Raw genomic sequence first — 18,329 nt, 5'->3', positions numbered from 1 at the left:
ACTTATATACATAAATGGACACAGACAATAGTGGGGAGGGAGCAGGAGTGGGGGAAAGGAGCTTCATTAGGGGGGAGGGCAGGGGACTTCTGTAATAATTTCAACAATAAAGATAAATTAAAAAAAGTAATGAAGCCATAAGTGAGTGAGATTATTTAGGGAAAGAGTGAAAAATAGAAGAAAGACCAAGAACCAGATCTTGGGTATAACTTTACAAGTAACTATAAATCAACGACATAATTAACCATGTTTGTAAATGATAATTTTGTCCTATAATTTATCACCTTTTTTTTTTTTGTAGGAGTGATTCTAGTCAAAGTTCAGATTTTAGAGCTAGTGTTTCATGCTCCAACAGCCCAGCAAATAGTCATAAATGCTCACAGTTCTCTGAAGAGCATTTTCTCTTCTCTTCCCAACATCACGTATACTGGCTGTGCAAAGTGTGGATTGGAACTAGAAACAGATGAGAACAAGATCTACAAACAGTGTTTTAGCTGTTTGCCATGTACTACAAAGAAAATATACTACAGGTAAGGCAATTAAGTAAGTCAATCAGATAGAAGACATTTATTTTTATAGGCATGGAAATGAGCAATAAATGACATATTTCAACTCTTACTTTCTAATGAGAACTAGTTAGAGCTAATACAAGAGTACAGAATTTCCCAAGTGATAAATAGCTATTTATGAAAGCAAATATTGCCCAGTAATCATAACAGGATTTCTAAAAGCAGTAATTGGGAAATTTTATTGTCTTGAAGAAACTATTCCAATTTTTTACTTGGTTTACACTTTTAACCAAGATCTAAATGTAGAAGCTCAGTCACCCACCTTAACAAATAATCAAAATTTAAAGGTATTATGTGATCTAATCTTTGAGTTGTGAATCTAGTAAGGCGTTTAACCTTTCTGTACTTCAGTTTTCACAACTTCACATTAGAAAATATGGATCCCAAATGCTCTATGGTAAAATGACTAACCAACTCAGTGAAAAACACATTGTTTTTCAAATAATAAAAGTTCAAATTCTTGCAAAATCTTTTTATTTTTGCCTTATAGATTCCATGCCTTTACAAAATAGCAGTGTTTATTTCAGAACCTTTTCATTCCACCTCCCCCAAAGCCCTATGCCCATTAGCAGTTGCTTCTCATTCCCCTTCCACACAACTCAGCTTTTGGATTGTTCCCACTTTTTGTCTGTTATAAATAACACTGGTATGGACGTTCATGTACAAATTATTGTGTGGATATATGTTTTCATTTCTTTTGGGATATACTCAGGAATAGAATTGCGGGATTATATGGTAACTCTTTGTTTAACCTTTTGAGGAACTGCCAAACTATTTACTGCACAATTTTACATTTTCACCAGCAATGTATGAGGGTTACAGTTTCTCCGCATCCTTGCCAGTACTATGTATGTATATCCCTTTCTTTAAAAGTACATAGAATGATATGATTCATATTGTTTGTTCATGTCATTTGTTCCTTAGAGAAAGTATATCATGGCTTGCCTTCTCTGATAGCACTTATAAATCTTCCTCATTCTTTTTGTGTGTTTTTTAATCCTTACTAAGAATATTTTTTATTTTTCTTCTTTTTTTTGTAATCCTTACCAGAGGATATTTTTCCACTGAGTTTTCGAGAAAGTGGAAGGTAGGGGGAGAGACAGAGAGAGAGAAACATCGATGTGAGAGAGACACATCACTTGGTGTCTCCTGCACAAACCCTGACTGGGGCCCAGGATAGAGCGTGCAACCAAGGTACGTGCCCTTGACTGGAATCAAACCCAGGACCCTTTAGTCCATGGGCCGTCACTTTATCCAGTGAGCCAAACCGGCTAGGGCTCAAGGGTATTTTTCCATTGATTTTTTGAGAGAGTGGAAGGGTGGGGGAGAGACAGAGAGAGAGTAACATCCACATGAGAGAGATACAAGCTTCTCGTACTTGCCCCTGCTGGGTCTGGGGAACCTGCAACCAAGTTATGTGCCCTTGAATGGGGAATAGTACCTGAGACCCTTTGGTCCGTGGGCCAGCGCTCTAACCACTGAGCAACTGACCAGGGCTCCCTCATTCTTTTTAATGCCATGTAGTATACCATTGCATCATGTACTGAAAATTATTTATCTACTTCCCTATTTAGTGACACGCCAAAGACTTTGTTTCTGATAGGAAAAAATCCAATGGAAAAAAATACCTTGAAATTGTGATTGTGAAATATGTGGTTATCACCTTTATTTTTATTTCAAAAAATAATTTATACAGCAGTGTAAAATTGTTTTCTTATATTAGTATTTGAAGTTTTAAAATGAATATGGAATAAATCTAATTGATTATTTTATCATTTGAAACTCTTTTTTAAAAGCCCTTCTTTTGCCTGGCCCGCATAGCTCAGGGGTTGAGCATCAACCAGGAGGTCAGGGTTTGATTCCTGGTTAGGGCACATGCCGGGGTTGCGGGCGCAATCCTAGTGTGGGACATACAGGAGGCAGTGGATCAATGATTCTCTCTTGTCATTGATGTTCCTATCTCTCTCTCCCTCTTACTTCCTCTCTGAAATCAATAAAATATATTTTAAAAATAAAAATAATAAAACGCCCTTCTCTTATTTTCAGGATGTTTCAGAACATCCTAGAGTTGCTTTCGAAATTAAAATTAACCCTGCATAAAAACCTAGGGCTTTTTGAAATTATATTGCATTTATACATTTTTTAAAAATGAAAATCTTTTGAAGGTCATATGCTATTTACTCTTTTGTAGGCCAGCTTTAATGACCATAGCTGATGGACTATCTAAGGTCTGCGTTCATGTAGGATCAAAGGTGATGGAGAAGATTCTTCTCAACATTTCTCCTGACTGGCTCAGCAGAGTTATAGGTAAGGTGTCCCCAAGCCATGGAGAGATTCATTCATGTCAGGAGTGTAGAGTGTGTATTGGAACAGAAAGAACACTAGACTTTAAATTAAGGCTGAATTCTGTCAGTATAAAAGCAGAAGGATAATTTAGCGTGAGTGAAACACAAGACAGTGTAAGGCAAAACTTTCTCTACACAGGTCTCAGCACATGAATAGAGGGAAGCCAGCACCTAATCACTTCTTACTCTAAGTGTCATTTGGTAAGCAAAATCACTAGGATCTTAGTTTATTAAAAATTAACTTTATTGAGGTGACATTGTTTAATAATATTATATATATTTCAAGTGTACAATTTTCTAGTACATCATCTGTATATTTCACTGTGTGCTCACCACCTAAAGTCTACTCTCTTTAGTTACGATGGTAGGTATAGTCAGTGGCTAACAACAAAGTGAAAATAACCCATTTGGCAGGCGATCCAACTTGATACCTTTCCTCATTAGTCTCAAGCAAATGAGGTAATCTGGTTCTATTGATTGCTCCCTCTTTTTTTAAAAATAATTTATTTTTTTATTTCAGAGAGGACGGGAGAGGGAGAGAGAGATAGAAACATCAATGATGAGATAGAATCATCATTGATTCGGCTGCCTCCTACACTCCCCACACTGGGGATTGAGCCCAAAACCCTTGGCATGTGCTCTGACTGGGAATCGAACCATGACCTCCTGGTTCATAGGTAGATGCTCAACCACAGAGCCACGCCGGCCGAGCTAGTAATTTTTACTTGAATGCTGAACATTACATATAGAAAAATATAGCTGAGATAAACAGTTGTTTTTTTTAACCTGGAAATGGGCACACCTGTTTCCTAAACCTTTACTGGGGCAAAGGGTGCGCAGAGTCGAGTCACTCTGGTCAGACATTGAGTTGTGTTCAGGTTTGTTATTGCTGTCATTGCCTTCAGGTCACCACTGGCTTCAGATTCTTCTAGCACGATCTTGTGCTTATGGTGGGGAGTGTGGTTTTCTGGTTTTCCCCAGTATTGCTGCTCTACCATCCACTTTAACCCATCTCTCTGCACCTGGACCTCAGAGAGAGTTTATCTTCATGTTCTTGCACCTGCCCTGTTTGTATGCACTCTGTTGGTTGTTATTTGGTACATCCCAGTCTGGTGGTAGTGGCAGAAGTTAATTTCTTTCATTTATTTATTTATTGAATTTATTGGGGTGACATTGGTTAATAAAACCATACAGGTTTCACCTGGCTGGAGTGGCTCAGTTGGTTAAGTGTCATCTTGTGCACCAAAAGGTTGCTGGTTTGATTCCCAGTCAGGGCACATGCCTGGGTTGCAGGTTTGATTCCCAGTTGGGAAGCATATGGAAGGCAGCCAATTGATGTTTCTCACATCGATATTTCTCCCTTCCTTCCTCCCTCCCTCCCTCCCTCCCTCCCTCCCTCCCTCCCTCCCTCCCTCCCTTCCTTCCTTCCTTCCTTCCTTCCTTCCTTCCTTCCTTCCTTTCTTTCTTACTTTCTCTCTCTCTCTCTCTCTCTCTCTCTCTCTCTCTCCCTCTCTCCCTCTCTCCCCCTCTCCCTCTCCCTCTCCCTCTCCCTCTCCCTCTCCCTCTCCCTCTCCCTCTCCATATGTCCTTGGGTAAGGATTAAAAAATAAAATAAAATATAAAACAAACAAACAAACAAAAAAAACACCACACCGGTTTCAAGTGTACAAGTCAATCAAACATCATGTGCATACTGCATTGTGTGCTCATTGCCCAAAGTAAAGTATCTTTCCTTCCCCATTTATCCTCCCTTTGCCCACTTCCACCTCTCCCACCCCACTTTCTGTCTGGCTGTCACCATACTCTTGTACATATCTATATTGTGTATGTACATATTTTTTGCTTTATCCCTTCACCTTTTTTTAACCCAGTCCCTCAACCCCCTACCCTCTGACAGCTGTCAGTCTGCTTTCTGTATGTATGGGCTGTTTCTATTTGGTTTGCTAATTTATTTTGTTCATTTGATTCCACATATAAGTAAGATCATACAACATTTGTCTTTCTCTAACTGGCTTTTTTCACTTAGCATAATAATCTCTAGGTCCATTCATGCTTTTGCAAAAGGTAAAATATCCTTCTTTTTTACAGCCAAGTAGTATTCATTGTGTAAATGTACCACAGCTTTGTATCCACTTACCTACTGATGGGCACTTCGGCTGTTTCCACATCTTGGCTATTGTAAAAAAAACGCTGCTCTGGGGAATTAAAAATGGCGGCGGAGTAATGGAAGCTACACTGATACTCTTCTAGGACCAAACTGGAAATACAACTAAAATACAGAAAAATCGCCCTAAAATATCAACTGAGGACTAGCTGGAGAGAATCCTGATAACCAAGGACAGAAAGTGGAGACTGCATAGAGCCTGGTAGGAAGTGTGGAGGTGCAAAAGGGCTGGCCAGGCTCCCACAGACAGCAGCTGAATGTCTGGAGGGATATCTCAGCTGAAGGGGGTTTACCTGAGAACACTGAGGTCTAAACCCCAAGCTTGGCTCCCCAATCCAGATCACCAGAACTGAGAAAGGTGCCCACATAGCACCTGGCTGTGAAAAGCAGCAGGATTGCTGTCTGCTAGCCAGAGACAGTGGAAAAGGCAGGGACCCTCTTAAAGGGCCAACCCACAAAATTTTGTGTGCAGCCACTCACCTTGGGCTCTGGCAGAGGGAGGGAAGAATGGACTGGAGCTGTGTGAGCAGAGTCCAGAGTTGGGGGTCTGGGATTGGCGCTCAGAGGGCAGCCACCCCGGTTTCCTGTGCTGAGTTATTCCCTCAGGCTGCAAAAGACATCTTTCTCCTATGGGTCTTTGCTGTCCAGGTGGTTTTTGCCTAGGGGAAAGGCAGTTATCACTCCCTGTTGGAAGAACTCTCATCCCACACACAGCAACTAAAGTTCTGGAGAGTTATCTTAGCTGTGGAGGGTTCCCACTGAGAACCTGAGAACTCTGGGGTCTAATCCCCAAGATGGGCCCCCCAGCAGAGAGCACCAGAACTGAAAAGGGTACCCGCATAGCTATAGCTGTGAAAAGCAGCAGAGTTGCTGTTGGCCAGGGAGAGACAGCTGAAAATTCAGGCACCCTATTAAAGGGGCAAGGCACAAAATTCCCTGTGGAGCCACCCACCTTGTGCTCCAGAAAAGGGAGAGCAGAGTGGACTAGAGCTGTGTGAGCAGAAGCCAGGATAGGGGTCTCTGGGGTTAGAGCTCTGAAGGCAGACACCCAGGTTTCCTTTGCTGAGTCATTCCCTAATACAGTGGAGGACAATCATTCCCACACAGACATTTGCTATACAGGAGGCCTTTCCTGAGGGGAAGACAGGTAACCCACCCTATTGGAAAACACCTTGCCCCACAGTGCTGAGTTCTTGAGGCCACTTGAGGGACTGAAAATAATAATTAGCCTCCAGACAGAAGCAACTGCCTCCACCCTGTTGAAAAACTCTCGCCACATGTGAGGACAATTGCCAGAGGGCAATTCAAGTTGTAATTCTATCAATCTGTAGGCAGAGGTGATCTCTGGAGGCTTTGAGTCTTTGCCTGATCTAATTAGTCAGACAGCATTTTACATTGTTCTGCACTAGAGATTGAGAGGCATAGCAGATCTACCTAATACATAGTCACAAACCCAAACAGGCAGCCAAAATGAGGAGAAAAAGAACCCCAAAATGAAAGAACAAGAGAATTCTCCAGAAGAAGGATAAATGAAATGGAGATAAGAAATTTATCTGATACAGAGTTCAGAGTAATGATGGTAAAGATGCTCAACAGCATAAAAAAAGATATAGTAACTATGAAAACAGAAATAATGACATAGTACAAATAAAGAACACACTGGAAGGAATACACAGCAGATTAGGGAAAGCTAAGGATCAAATCAGTGAATTAGAAGACAGGGTTGAAAAAATCATTCAGAGAACCAAAAAGAAAAAACAATTAAAAAACAGGAGGACAGCTTAAGGGAGCTGTGGGCTAATGTGAAACATAACAATATTCAAATAGCAGGTATGCCAGAAGAGGCAGAAAGGGAGAAAAGGATAGAGAACATGTTTGAAGAAATAATGGCAGAAAACTTCCCTAACCTGGTAAAGGAATAAGTTCAGGAGGCACAGAGAACCCCAAGCAAGAAGAACCCAAACAGACCCACGCCCAGACACTTATATTGCCAAAATTTAAAGGCAAAGATAGAATCTTAAAGGCCACAAGAGAAAAGCAAACTGTTACCTACAAAGAAGTTACCATAAGGCTGACACCTGATTTCTCATCAGAAACTCTATATGCCAAAGGGAATGGCATGAAGTTCTCAAGGTAATGGAAAGCAAGGATTTAAAACCAGGTTAGTATATCCAGCAAGGCTATCATTCAAAATAGACAGTCAAATAAAGAGCTTCCTAGACAAAAAAAATGCTAAAGGAGTACATCACCACCAATTTAGCATTATAAGAAATGCTAAAGGGACTGCTTTAATGAGAAGAAGAAACACAGAGAGAAACCTAGGCATACATAATTAAAATGGCAAGAAATAAGTATCTATCAATAATAACCCTAAATGTAATTGGATTAAATGCTCCAATCAAAAGGCATAGGGTAGCTGAATGGATGCTGAATGGATAAAAAAAAATGACCCAACTATATTCTGTCTACAAAAGACCGACCTCAGAACAAAAACACTCACAGGATGAGAGTGAAGGAATAGAAAAAAATTGTTTACATGCAAATGGAAAAGAAAAAAAAAAGCTGGCGTAGCAATACTCATATCCGACAAAATAGACTTCAAAATGAAGGCCATCACAAGAGACAATAGAAGTCACTACATAATACTAAAGGGATCAATCCAACAAGAGGATATAACACTGGTAAACATATATGCAAACTATATAAGAGCACCTAAATATATAAAAAACTTCTAGAGGACTTTAATGGAGAGATCGACAGCAATACAGTCATAGTAGGGAACTTTAACACCCCGCTGAATTCACTGGATAGATCTTCCAGACAAAAACTTAATAGGGAAAGAGTGACTCTAAAGGACACACTGGATCAGATGGATTTAATGGACATTTATAGAACATTTCACCCCACAGCAGCAGAATATACATTCTTCTCAATACACATGGTCATTCACAAAGATAGACCACATGTTAGGACACAAAACAAGTCTCTACAAGTTCAACAAGATTGAAATCATATGAAGCATCTTCTCAGATCACAGTGGAATGAAATTAGAAATCAAGTATGTAAAAACACCCCAAAACATTCAAACACATGGAGGCTAAATAGCATGTTATTAAACAACTAGTGACCTGGTGCACGAATTCATGTGCTGGTAGGGCCCAGCCGGTCGGGGCCATCGTGGGTGGGTTGGCTGGGGCTGAGGGCCAGTCGGGGTTGGGGTTGTCCAGGGCAAGGGGCTGCAGGCAGTTTGCCAGCCGGACCCACCCCTGATCGGGGTGAGGGTGCCTGCTGGGGGGTGGGGCCAGCCAGGTGTAGGGTCGTGGGCGATTTGCTGTCTGCACCCACCCCTGATCAGGGTGTGTGTGTGTGTGGGGGCTCACTGGGTGGCGGGACCGGCCAGGGCAAGGGGCCACAGGCATTCTGGTTTTTCTGTCATTCAGTCTATTTGCATATTACCCTTTTATTATATGGGATGAATGGGTTGCCAATGAAATCAAGAAACAAACAAAAAACTTCCTGGAAACAAATGAAAATGAACACACAGCAACCCCAAATCTCTGTGACACAGCAAAAGCAGTCCTGAGAGGGAAGTTCATAGCACTACAGGCATACCTCAAAAAATAAGAAAAATCAATAATAAACTATTTAGTGCTACAACTTAAAGAACTAGAAAGAAAACAGTAACAAAAGCCCAGAGTAAGTAGAAGGAAGGAAATAATAAAGTTTAGAGCAGAAATAAATAACACAGAGACTAAAAAAGATAGGAAAAATCAATGTAACCAAGAGCTGTTTCTTTGAAAGAATAAACAAAATTGATGAACCGTTAGCCAGACTCTTCAAGAAACAAAGAGAGAGGACCCAAATAAATAAAATCATAAATGAAAGTGGAGAAGTAACCACTGATGCCACAGAAATACAAAGGATTGTAGGAAAATACTATGAACAACTATATGCCAACTACCTGGACAATATGGATGCAATAGACAAATTGCTAGAAAAATACAATCTCCCAAAACTGATTCAGGAAGAATCAGAAAACCTGATTAGATCAATAAAACAGCTGATGAAATAGAAGCAGCATTAAAAAAAAACAAACTCCCAGCAAACAAAAGCCCAGGTCCAGACAGCTTCACAGGGGAATTTTACCAAACATTCAAGAACACCTATACTCCTCAAACTATTCCAAAAATTCCAAAAGGAAGGAACACTTCCAAACTCTTTTTATGAGGCCAAGAATTATCCTAATTCCAAAACCAGATAAAGACACTACAAAGAAATAATTACAGGCCAATATCCCTGATGAACATAGATGCTAAAATCCTTCATCAAAAATATTAGCAAATCGGATCCAGCAATATATTAAAAAGATCATACAGCATGACCAAGTGGGATTTATTCCAGGAATGCAAGGCTGGTACAATATTCGCAAATCAGTAAACTTGATACATCACAAAACAAATTGAAAGACAAAAATCACATGATCATTATCAATAAACCAGAAAAAGCATTCGACAAAATCCAACACCCATTTTTGATAAACACTCTTAGCAAAGTGAGAATAGAGGAGCATATCTTAACATGATAAAGGCCATATTGACAAACCTATAGCAAGCATCATACTAAATGGGGAAAAACTAAAACCGTTTCCCTCAAGAACAGGAATAAGACTGAGATGTCCATCTTCACTACTCTTATTCAACATAATACTGGAAGTCCTAGCCACAGTGATCAGATAAGAAGAAGAAATAAAAGGCATCCAAATTGTAAGGAGAAAGTAAAACACTCATTATTCGCAGATGACATGATATTGTACATAGAAATCCCTGAAGACTCCACCAAAACATTACTAAATTTAATAAATGAATTTGGCAATGTAGCAGAATACAAAATGAACACCCCAAAATCGATGGCTTTTTCATACACCAATAATGAATTTTCAGAAAGAAAAACTAAGCAAGCTATCCCATTACCATTGCAACAAAAATTAAGATACTTAGGAATAAACTTAACCAAGGTGGCAAAACACCTGTACTCAGAAAAGTATAGACGTTGAAAAAAGAGATAGAAGAAGATATAAACAAGTGGAAGAATATACCGTGTTCATAGATTGGTAGAATCAACATCATTAAAATGTCCATACTACCCCAGGCAATCTATAGATTCAATCCAATCCCTATTAAAATACCAACAGCATATTTCACAGATCTAGAACAAATACTCCAAAAAATTATATGGAACTAAAAAAGACCTCGAATAACTGCAGCAATCTTGTGAAAGAAGAACAAATTTGGAGGAATTACAATACCACATATCAAGTTATAGGATGCATATATTCTTTCAAATGAGTAGATCGGGTTTCTTCAGATATATTCCCCAAAGTGGGATCACTGGATAAAAAGGAAGTTCCATTTTTAATATTTTTGAGGAAACTCCATACTGCTTTCCATAGTGGCTGTACCAGTCTGCATTCCCACCAGCAGTGCACCATGAGGGTTTCCTTTTCTGCACATCCTCACCAACACTTTTTTGTTGGTTTATTGATGCTAGTCATTTTGACAGGCGTGAGGTAATATCTCATTGTGGTTTTAATTTGCATCTGTCTGATGATTAGTGATGTTGAGCACCTTTTCATATGACTATTGGCCATCTGAATGTCCTCTTTGGAGAAGTGTCTATTTCTTTGTTCATTTTTTGATTGTGTTGTTTTTTCTTTTTGGTATTGAGTTGTATAAGTTTTTTTATATATTTTGGAAATTAACCCCCTATCAGATGTATCGACAAATATGTTCTTCCATTTGACTCAGTGCCTTTTCATTTTGTTGATTTTATTTTTTCTGTGCAAAAGGTTTTTAGTTTGTAATCCCATTTCTTTATTTTTTGCTTTTTTTCTCTTGCCCAAGGAGATATATTGGCAAAAATATTGCTACGATTAATGCCTGAAATTTTACTGCTTATGTTTTCTTCTAGGATTTTTATGGTTTTATGACTTACATTTATGTCTTTTATACATTTTGTGTTTATTCTTGTGTATGGTCTAAGTTGGTGGTCTAGTTTCCTTTTTTTGCATGTACCAGTCAAATTTCCCTACTGCCATTTATTGAAGAGACTGTCTTGACTCCACTGTGTGTTCTTTCCTCCTTTGTCAAATATTAATTAACCATAAAGGCATGGGTTTATTTCCTGACTCTGTTCCATTGATCTGTATGCCTGTTCTTATGCTAGTACCAGGCTGTTTTTAAAAATATATATGTTTTTGTTGATTTTTAGAGAGAGGAAGGGACAGGGAGCAAGAGAGAGTGAAACATTGATTTGGCTGCTTCCCTCATGCCTTACCACCAGGGATCAAGCCTGCAACCAGGGCACATTCCCTGACTGGGAATCGAGCTGGCAACTCTTAAGTACTTGAGACGATGCCTAACCACCTGAGCCACACCAGCCAGGGCCAGCCTGTTTTGATTACCATGGCCTTGTAGAACAGTTGGATATCAGGTAGTGTGATACCTCCAACTTTGTTCTTCTTTCTCAAAATTGTTGGGGCTATTTGGAGTCTTTGGTGGTTCTGTATAAATTTTTGGAATATTTGTTCTAGATCTGTGCAATATGTCATTGGTATTGTAATAGGAATTGCAATGAATCTATAGATTGCTTTGGGCAGTATGGACATTTTAAAAAAATTCTTACCCGAGGATATATTTTTATTTTATTTTGTTTTGTTAATCTTTACCTGAGGAAATTTCCCCCCATTGTTCTTCAGAGAGAGTGGAACTGAACTAGGGAAGGAGAGAGAAATAGATAGAGAGAAACAGAGAGAGAGACATTGATTTGAGAGAGACACATTGACTGGTTGCCTCCTGCATTCCCCCTGGCCAGAAGTGGGGAGCAAACCCACAACCAAGGTATATGCCCTTGACTGGTAATTGAACCCATGGTCCTTCAGTTGATGCTCTAACTACTGTTGATCCTGAGCAAAACCAGCCAGGATCCCTGTAAATTATTATTATTTTTTAATATTTCTTTAACAATTTCAGAGAGGAAGGGAAAAGGAGGGAGAGACAGCAATATCAGTGATGAGAAAGAATCATTTACTGGCTGCCTCCTGCACACCCACCAACAAGGATCAAACCCACAACCGGGCTTGTGCCCTGAGAAGGAATCAACCCTCAACCTCCTGGTTCATATGTCTACGCTAACCCACTGAGCCAGAGGGAAGAGTGAGCCTGCAGTGCGTGTTTCTGCCTGCGGGACAGGACACTGAGAGTGTGCATGTTTCCGTTCTCTGCAGCCCCGCCCTCGGAGGTCACCTATGGCTTGGTTGCAGCAGACGTGCTCCACTCCTTGTTGGCAGCCTGTGGAGCACCTTGCGTCCTGAAGGTGCAGAGCCTCTTTGCGTTGGAGGAAAACAGCTACCCGCTGCAACAGGACCTCTCCTTGCTGGACTTCTCGCCTGCCTGGGGAGCATGCTCCTAGCCCTCCCTGAGGTCCAGTGGAGACCACGGCACTTCAAGGAGATCACAGAAAAGGATTTGTTTCCAGCCTAATGAATGACAGGGCTTTTGCTTGGGGTTTTTAAATACACAGGTGTAGGCAAAAGTAGGTTTATAGTTGTTCATATGGAAAATAATACAATAATTAACAAATCCTATATAATAAAACTATTTCCTGGGGGGGTCGGGCCCAAGCTGGCAGGTGGACTTCCCCTGAGGGGTCCCAGACTGTGAGAGGATGCAGGTCAGCCTGAGGGATCTCTCCAAGTGCACGAATTTTGTGCACCGGGCCTCTAGTAATATAAGAACACACTTTCACATGCAACTGTAACCCTATTTTTGCTCACCCTTGTATTTTATAAAGAGCTAAATAAAGATAGTTAATAAAGAGCTAAATATGTAAAATAAAACATTTTTTTCTAAGAAAATTTTGTTGGGATATTTGTTTTTATGTTTTCCTCTCTTGCTTCTAGGGCAGTGATTTTCAACCTTTTTCATCTCATGGCACACATAAATACTAATTACTAAAATTTTGCTGATCTGACAAAAAATAGGTATATTTTGATTCATTCACACTGGACAACTATTGTGTTGGCAGTTGTCATTTTTATTTGACAGTCTAAGGCAGCCGTGGGCAAACTATGGTCTGCAGGCCGGATCTGGCCCGTTTGAAATGAATAAAACTAAAAAGAAAAAAAAGACCGTACCCTTTTATGTAATGATGTTTACTTTGAATTTCTATTAGTTCACACAAACACTCCATCCATGCTTTTGTTCCGGCCCTCCGGTCCAGTTTAAGAACCCATTGTGGCCCTCGAGTCAAAAAGTTTGCCCACCCCTGGTCTAAGGGAAAAGAGAGCAGTGCCCCTGACTAAATAGTCAGGTGCTGCATGTTTTAAAAATTCTTGCAGCATACTGGGTGAAAGTTGCTGTTCTTGAGAAATTATCTAGCAATAACGGCAATGTATTCCTGGGAATTGAAGGTTCACTTTCTGCTGTCCTTGCCAGAGTCTAGGTGTTGGGCTAAGTACTGCGGATGCAGGTTAACACTTCCTCAGGAACTCCTTTCTGCTCTACTCTCAAACTCTAGTTTTCCTTATTCCTCTTTCGTAAACTATCGCCATGAGATGATTTCCTTAATCATAACTACACGTAATAAGGGCTAGTTTGAATAAGCCCATGTTTAGACAAGTTCAGGATGAACATGTCTTTTTATGAAGAATTGAAAATGGTGGAGACAAGGTCATGCTTCATTTTACAGGGGAGGAAGCGCCACATTGTGAGTTGGGATTGAGTGCCTTACTGAACTGACTTACCAACAAACATTTAGCAACTTATGTTCTCATTGTGTTTGTCAAAGAAGCTCATATAAAATGGTAAAATGAGGAAATACGGAGTGGCACTTAACTTGTAAATATGGATGGAGTATGTTGTGACTTAATAATATTGCTTGAAAACAACTAAAAACAACTTGATGAAATTAACAAGTTTATTTTACTATGTCTGTGTTTTGTTAAATGCCTATAGTTCATTGAAATTATTTTTTCTAATTCAGGTTTTTTCCCTTTTTAAAAAAACTTTGATTCTCCCCAAAATAATATGCAACAATGTGTATGGGAGAGTGCAGACAAAAGTCCATTTTTCAGTGGAGAGGGGTCCATGCCTTTCAATAAATCCTCAGAGGCATCTTTGACAAAAGAAAAAAAAAAAGGTAGAAACTTTCTAAGTTAATTTGGGGGAAAGACAAAAAGAATAGACCAAAGGATTTCTGAGGTTTTATCTAGCACCTATAAGGTGGGTAGAGAGCTGTCCTGCCCTGGCCGGTTTGACTCAGTGGTGAGTGTCGGCCTGCAGACTGAAGGGTCACAGGTTTGATTCTGATCAAGGGTATGCACCTTGGTTGCAGGCTCAATCCCCAGGCTTGGTTGGAGTACGTAAGGATGTGTCTCTCTCACATCAATGCTTCTTTCTGTCTCTTCCCTTCCCTTCCACTCTGAAAATCAATGGAAAAAAATATCCTCCTCTAGTGAGGATCCTCCCCCCCGCCAAAAGCTGTCCTATTTTTTATCTAGAGATACTAGAATTCAAACAAAATACTTGGCTCCTCTGGGTAATTCATCTAACAGATGGTTAAACTCGAGCCCAGAACTGATGTCCTCTAATCCATGCTCTTTCAACCATAACCACAGCAGAAGCAAATGAGTTTTGATGTAGAATCTGTCCAATTGTATAAGCCCACCAAGAGAGCTGTTCTTTTAGGTTTTCCCTTCTCTACTTCGTTCCCCAAGACATGTCCTAATCCCTACATCTACCAAAACATGAACTCCTGCAATTGATGGCTCTTCACATGCTATTGGGAAGAAGCCTTTAAACCATTTCAAGTGAGACAAAGAACACCAGAGACTATCATCTAATATTTCATTGGGATCAGCGGAGCTTCAGCTCTTTGCTGTATTCCTTACCTGAGATGAACAAGAGAGTATACTTAACTTATTTCATACATTTTCATAAACTCAATTGGGTAGCCTAAGAGTGTCTGTGAAGTTCGTGGTTCTACATCTGGCAATTCCATGGGAGGCATTTTAGGTAAACCTCATTCTTTATCTCTTGATAGTTCAGCTGAGAGGGACAGCTCTCCCCCCCAGAAGCATTCATCTTTCTCCCCACTAGTGAGATCTGTGCTAAATTTCCTTTTGCATCTTGGATTTTTTTGGGGGGTGGTTCTGATCTTCAAGTGGGATGACAAAATTGAACACATGATCCCCCTGCAGACATTTGCTGAGAGTATACATGTGTTAGGCACGGGTCCTACTAGAGCAGATAAGAAGGCTGCTTTCAGTGAGTTCATAGACAGGCTGGCGGAGAAACATTTAAACAAAATAATAATAATAGTGCTGGGATTCAATCTGTGTGAAAAGGCAAAAGAGGTAGTAAAATAGATTTAGTAGAACTCTTTATTGCAAGTGATAAAAAACCAACTCACACTAGCTTGAGCAAAAAATGGGAGATACTGTTTCACATAACTGAGTGTAGTACTAGCTTAAAGCACAGTTGACTCCATTGGCTTAAATTATGTCATCTGGCTACTCCAACCCTTAATTCTTTCCTTCCCTCTATTTCTCCCCGTTTCTTTCCTTGCCCTGTTCTCTCCCCCTCCTATGTTTCCTTTTCCTCCTTTCCTGCCCTTTCTCTCCATCTTTCCCTCTTTTCTCTATCTTTCCTACCTATGCGCATAGATAAAAGATGACTGTAGGAAGGCCCAAACCTTCCTCTGTTCAGAAAGAGAGACTCTTTGCTAGTATCACATAGCAAATTTCATGGGAGGACTCTTATGGCATCTGCTTAGTTTACCTGCCCTCCCCTTGTGACCAGGCATGGGTGGGGCCCTGGTACTGAAAGGGCTAAAACCATATAGGATGCAAGGAGCCTATCATTGATGAAAGGGGAGCCTGAGCCCGAGTTAGGCACATGTCTATGGCAATGGAAGATGCAGGAAGGCTTCATAGAGGAAATATTTAACCTGCAATAAAAAATATTGTCACCACAAAAGCAGAGTGATCAGCATACTATAGCATAGCATATCTGGGAAAATGGAATATCTCAAATAGGGCTTGTTAGGGTTGCTGCAAGAGGAATGTACCAGGCCAAAGGGGTAAAGAATTATGAATTTATTAGGTCATCTGGGAAATCAGATGCTGAGCTCTAAAATAGTGCCAGCACCCAGGGACAGGGCATCAGAGATTTTAAAGGACTCTAGGCTGGCTTTTTCTGGATGGTGAATTCTCTAGGTGAGTCCTGAGGGGAAAGATAATGGTCTTAGCAAGTGGAATGTGGTCTAAGCAAAAGGGAATGTCGGTTGTGAAGGGGTCTAAAGGTCAGTTCCCAGGGGAGGGAGTATCCATTCAATTATTTGATCAGACTTAACATTCCAGCTTTTTTGTTTTATGGAATAGCGACAAAGGCCATATCTTCCAAAGTTACTTCCCGAGGGGAGTGTCGTGATCATAGGGGGATGGACTTTGATTGTAGTGGGCTGGAACACTGCATAGATTCCTCCTGGTTGGAGCGAGGGGTCACAGCAGCATGATTTGCCCAAGAGACTTGTTGGTGAAGGCTTGAAAGCGGTCCTGTTGAGTGACTTGGGAGGTAAAAGCTGGTCCTGAGGCTGCCACAGCGTCACTTGTCTTGTTTTGCTGCTTTTCTGGGCCTGGGGCTGAAATACAACTGAGGCCTAGATGTTATCTTTAGGGAGGAAATGGTCAGAGGTCTGAGCTGCCTAACCTGGTGGAGATAAACTGTTTTATAAATTTTAGTATCACTGGGCAAAGGCTAGAACAATAAGAATTATGACAAATGGTCTGGTGAAAGGAAAGAGACATGAGTTTGGAGGGTTGTAGTCCAATATACCAAAATGAGGCTTATTCTCTTAGTTCCATTTGTCCTTGTCTTAGGAAGATGGGATTTACTAGATGGCTGAAAACTGCTGTTTTACCATCTCAGTTTCCCTATTCTGCTTGTCCTGGCTTGCTGGCCTGTGTCATTTATATAACTTCCTTTTAACATTTCTCCCTATAGACCCATAACTTTCACAAACCTTCTTACAACTTTCACAAACATTCTTTTTTTTTTTATTAAATCTTTATTGTTCAGATTATTACATTTGTTCCTCTTTTTTCCCCCCATAACTCCCCTCCTTCCAGCTCCCACCCCACCCTCCGCCCTCACTCCCCACCCACTGTCCTCATCCATAGGTGCACGATTTTTGTCCAGTCTCTTCCCCCATCTCCCACACCCCTTTCCCCCCCAAGAATAGTCAGTCCATTCCCTTTCTATGTCCCTGATTCTATTATAATCACCAGTTCATTCTGTACATCAGGTTATTTATTCACTTGATTCTTAGATTCATTTGTTGATAGATGCATATTTGTTGTTCATAATTTGTATCTTTACCTTTTTCTTCTTCTTCCTCTTCTTAAAGGATACCTTTCAGCATTTCATATAATACTGGTTTGGTGGTGATGAACTCCTTTAGCTTTTCCTTATCTGTGAAGCTCTTTATCTGACCTTCAATTCTGAATGATAGCTTTGCTGGATAAAGTAATCTTGGTTGTAGGTTCTTGGCATTCATCACTTTGAATATTTCTTGCCACTCCCTTCTGGCCTGCAAAGTTTCTATTGAGAAATCAGCTGACAGTCGTATGGGTATTCCCTTGTAGGTAACTGAGTTTCTTTCTCTTGCTGCTTTTAAGATTCTCTCTTTGTCTTTTGCTCTTGGCATTTTAATTATGATGTGTCTTGGTGTGGTCCTCTTTGGATTCCTTTTGTTTGGGGTTCTCTGCGCTTCCTGGACCTGTAAGTCTATTTCTTTCACCAGGTGGGGGAAGTTTTCTGTCATTATTTCTTCAAATAGGTTTTCAATATCTTGCTCTCTCTCATCTTCTGGTACCCCTATAATTCTGATGTTGGTACGTTTGAAGCTGTCCCAGAGGCTCCTTACACTATCTTCGTATTTTCGGGTTCTTTTTTCATTTTGCTTTTCCAGTTGGGTGTTTCTCGCTTCTTAGCATTTCAAATCTTTGACTTGATTCTTGTGCTCCTCTGGTCTGCTGTTGGGAGTCTGTATAATATTCTTTATTTCAGTCAGTGTATGCTTACTTTCTAGATGGTCCTTTATCACACCATCGAGGGTCTCATTAGATTTCCTGTACATCTCATCAAGTTTATCGAGACTCTAGAAGTCTCTTGAGAGACCTCAAAAGTGTGGTTC

The 18,329-nt window shown here is 40.3% G+C and overlaps 1 protein-coding gene across 3 annotated transcripts in view; it reads left to right on the top strand.

The window, feature by feature from the left end:
- SHLD2 (shieldin complex subunit 2) overlaps positions 1 to 12,974 on the top strand; it is a 121,865-nt gene extending 108,891 nt beyond the window's left edge. For all 3 annotated transcript variants that reach the window (XM_070433194.1, XM_070433193.1, XM_070433192.1), the window contains 3 exons: positions 302 to 530; positions 2,761 to 2,876; positions 12,361 to 12,974. In XM_070433194.1, the coding sequence (XP_070289295.1) occupies positions 302 to 530; positions 2,761 to 2,876; positions 12,361 to 12,545 (530 nt within the window). In that variant the 3' untranslated portion in view covers positions 12,546 to 12,974. The remainder of the gene's footprint in view (positions 1 to 301; positions 531 to 2,760; positions 2,877 to 12,360) is intronic.
- Positions 12,975 to 18,329: the final 5,355 nt, after the last annotated feature.

The sequence above is a fragment of the Myotis yumanensis genome, unplaced genomic scaffold, assembly GCF_028538775.1.
Source record: "Myotis yumanensis isolate MYYU_CA2020_CCGP unplaced genomic scaffold, mMyoYum1.0.hap1 SCAF_13, whole genome shotgun sequence".
Lineage (NCBI taxonomy): Eukaryota > Metazoa > Chordata > Mammalia > Chiroptera > Vespertilionidae > Myotis > Myotis yumanensis.
The sequence above is the reverse complement of the archived record's forward strand: the minus strand, read 5'-3'. Positions and strand labels throughout refer to the sequence as shown.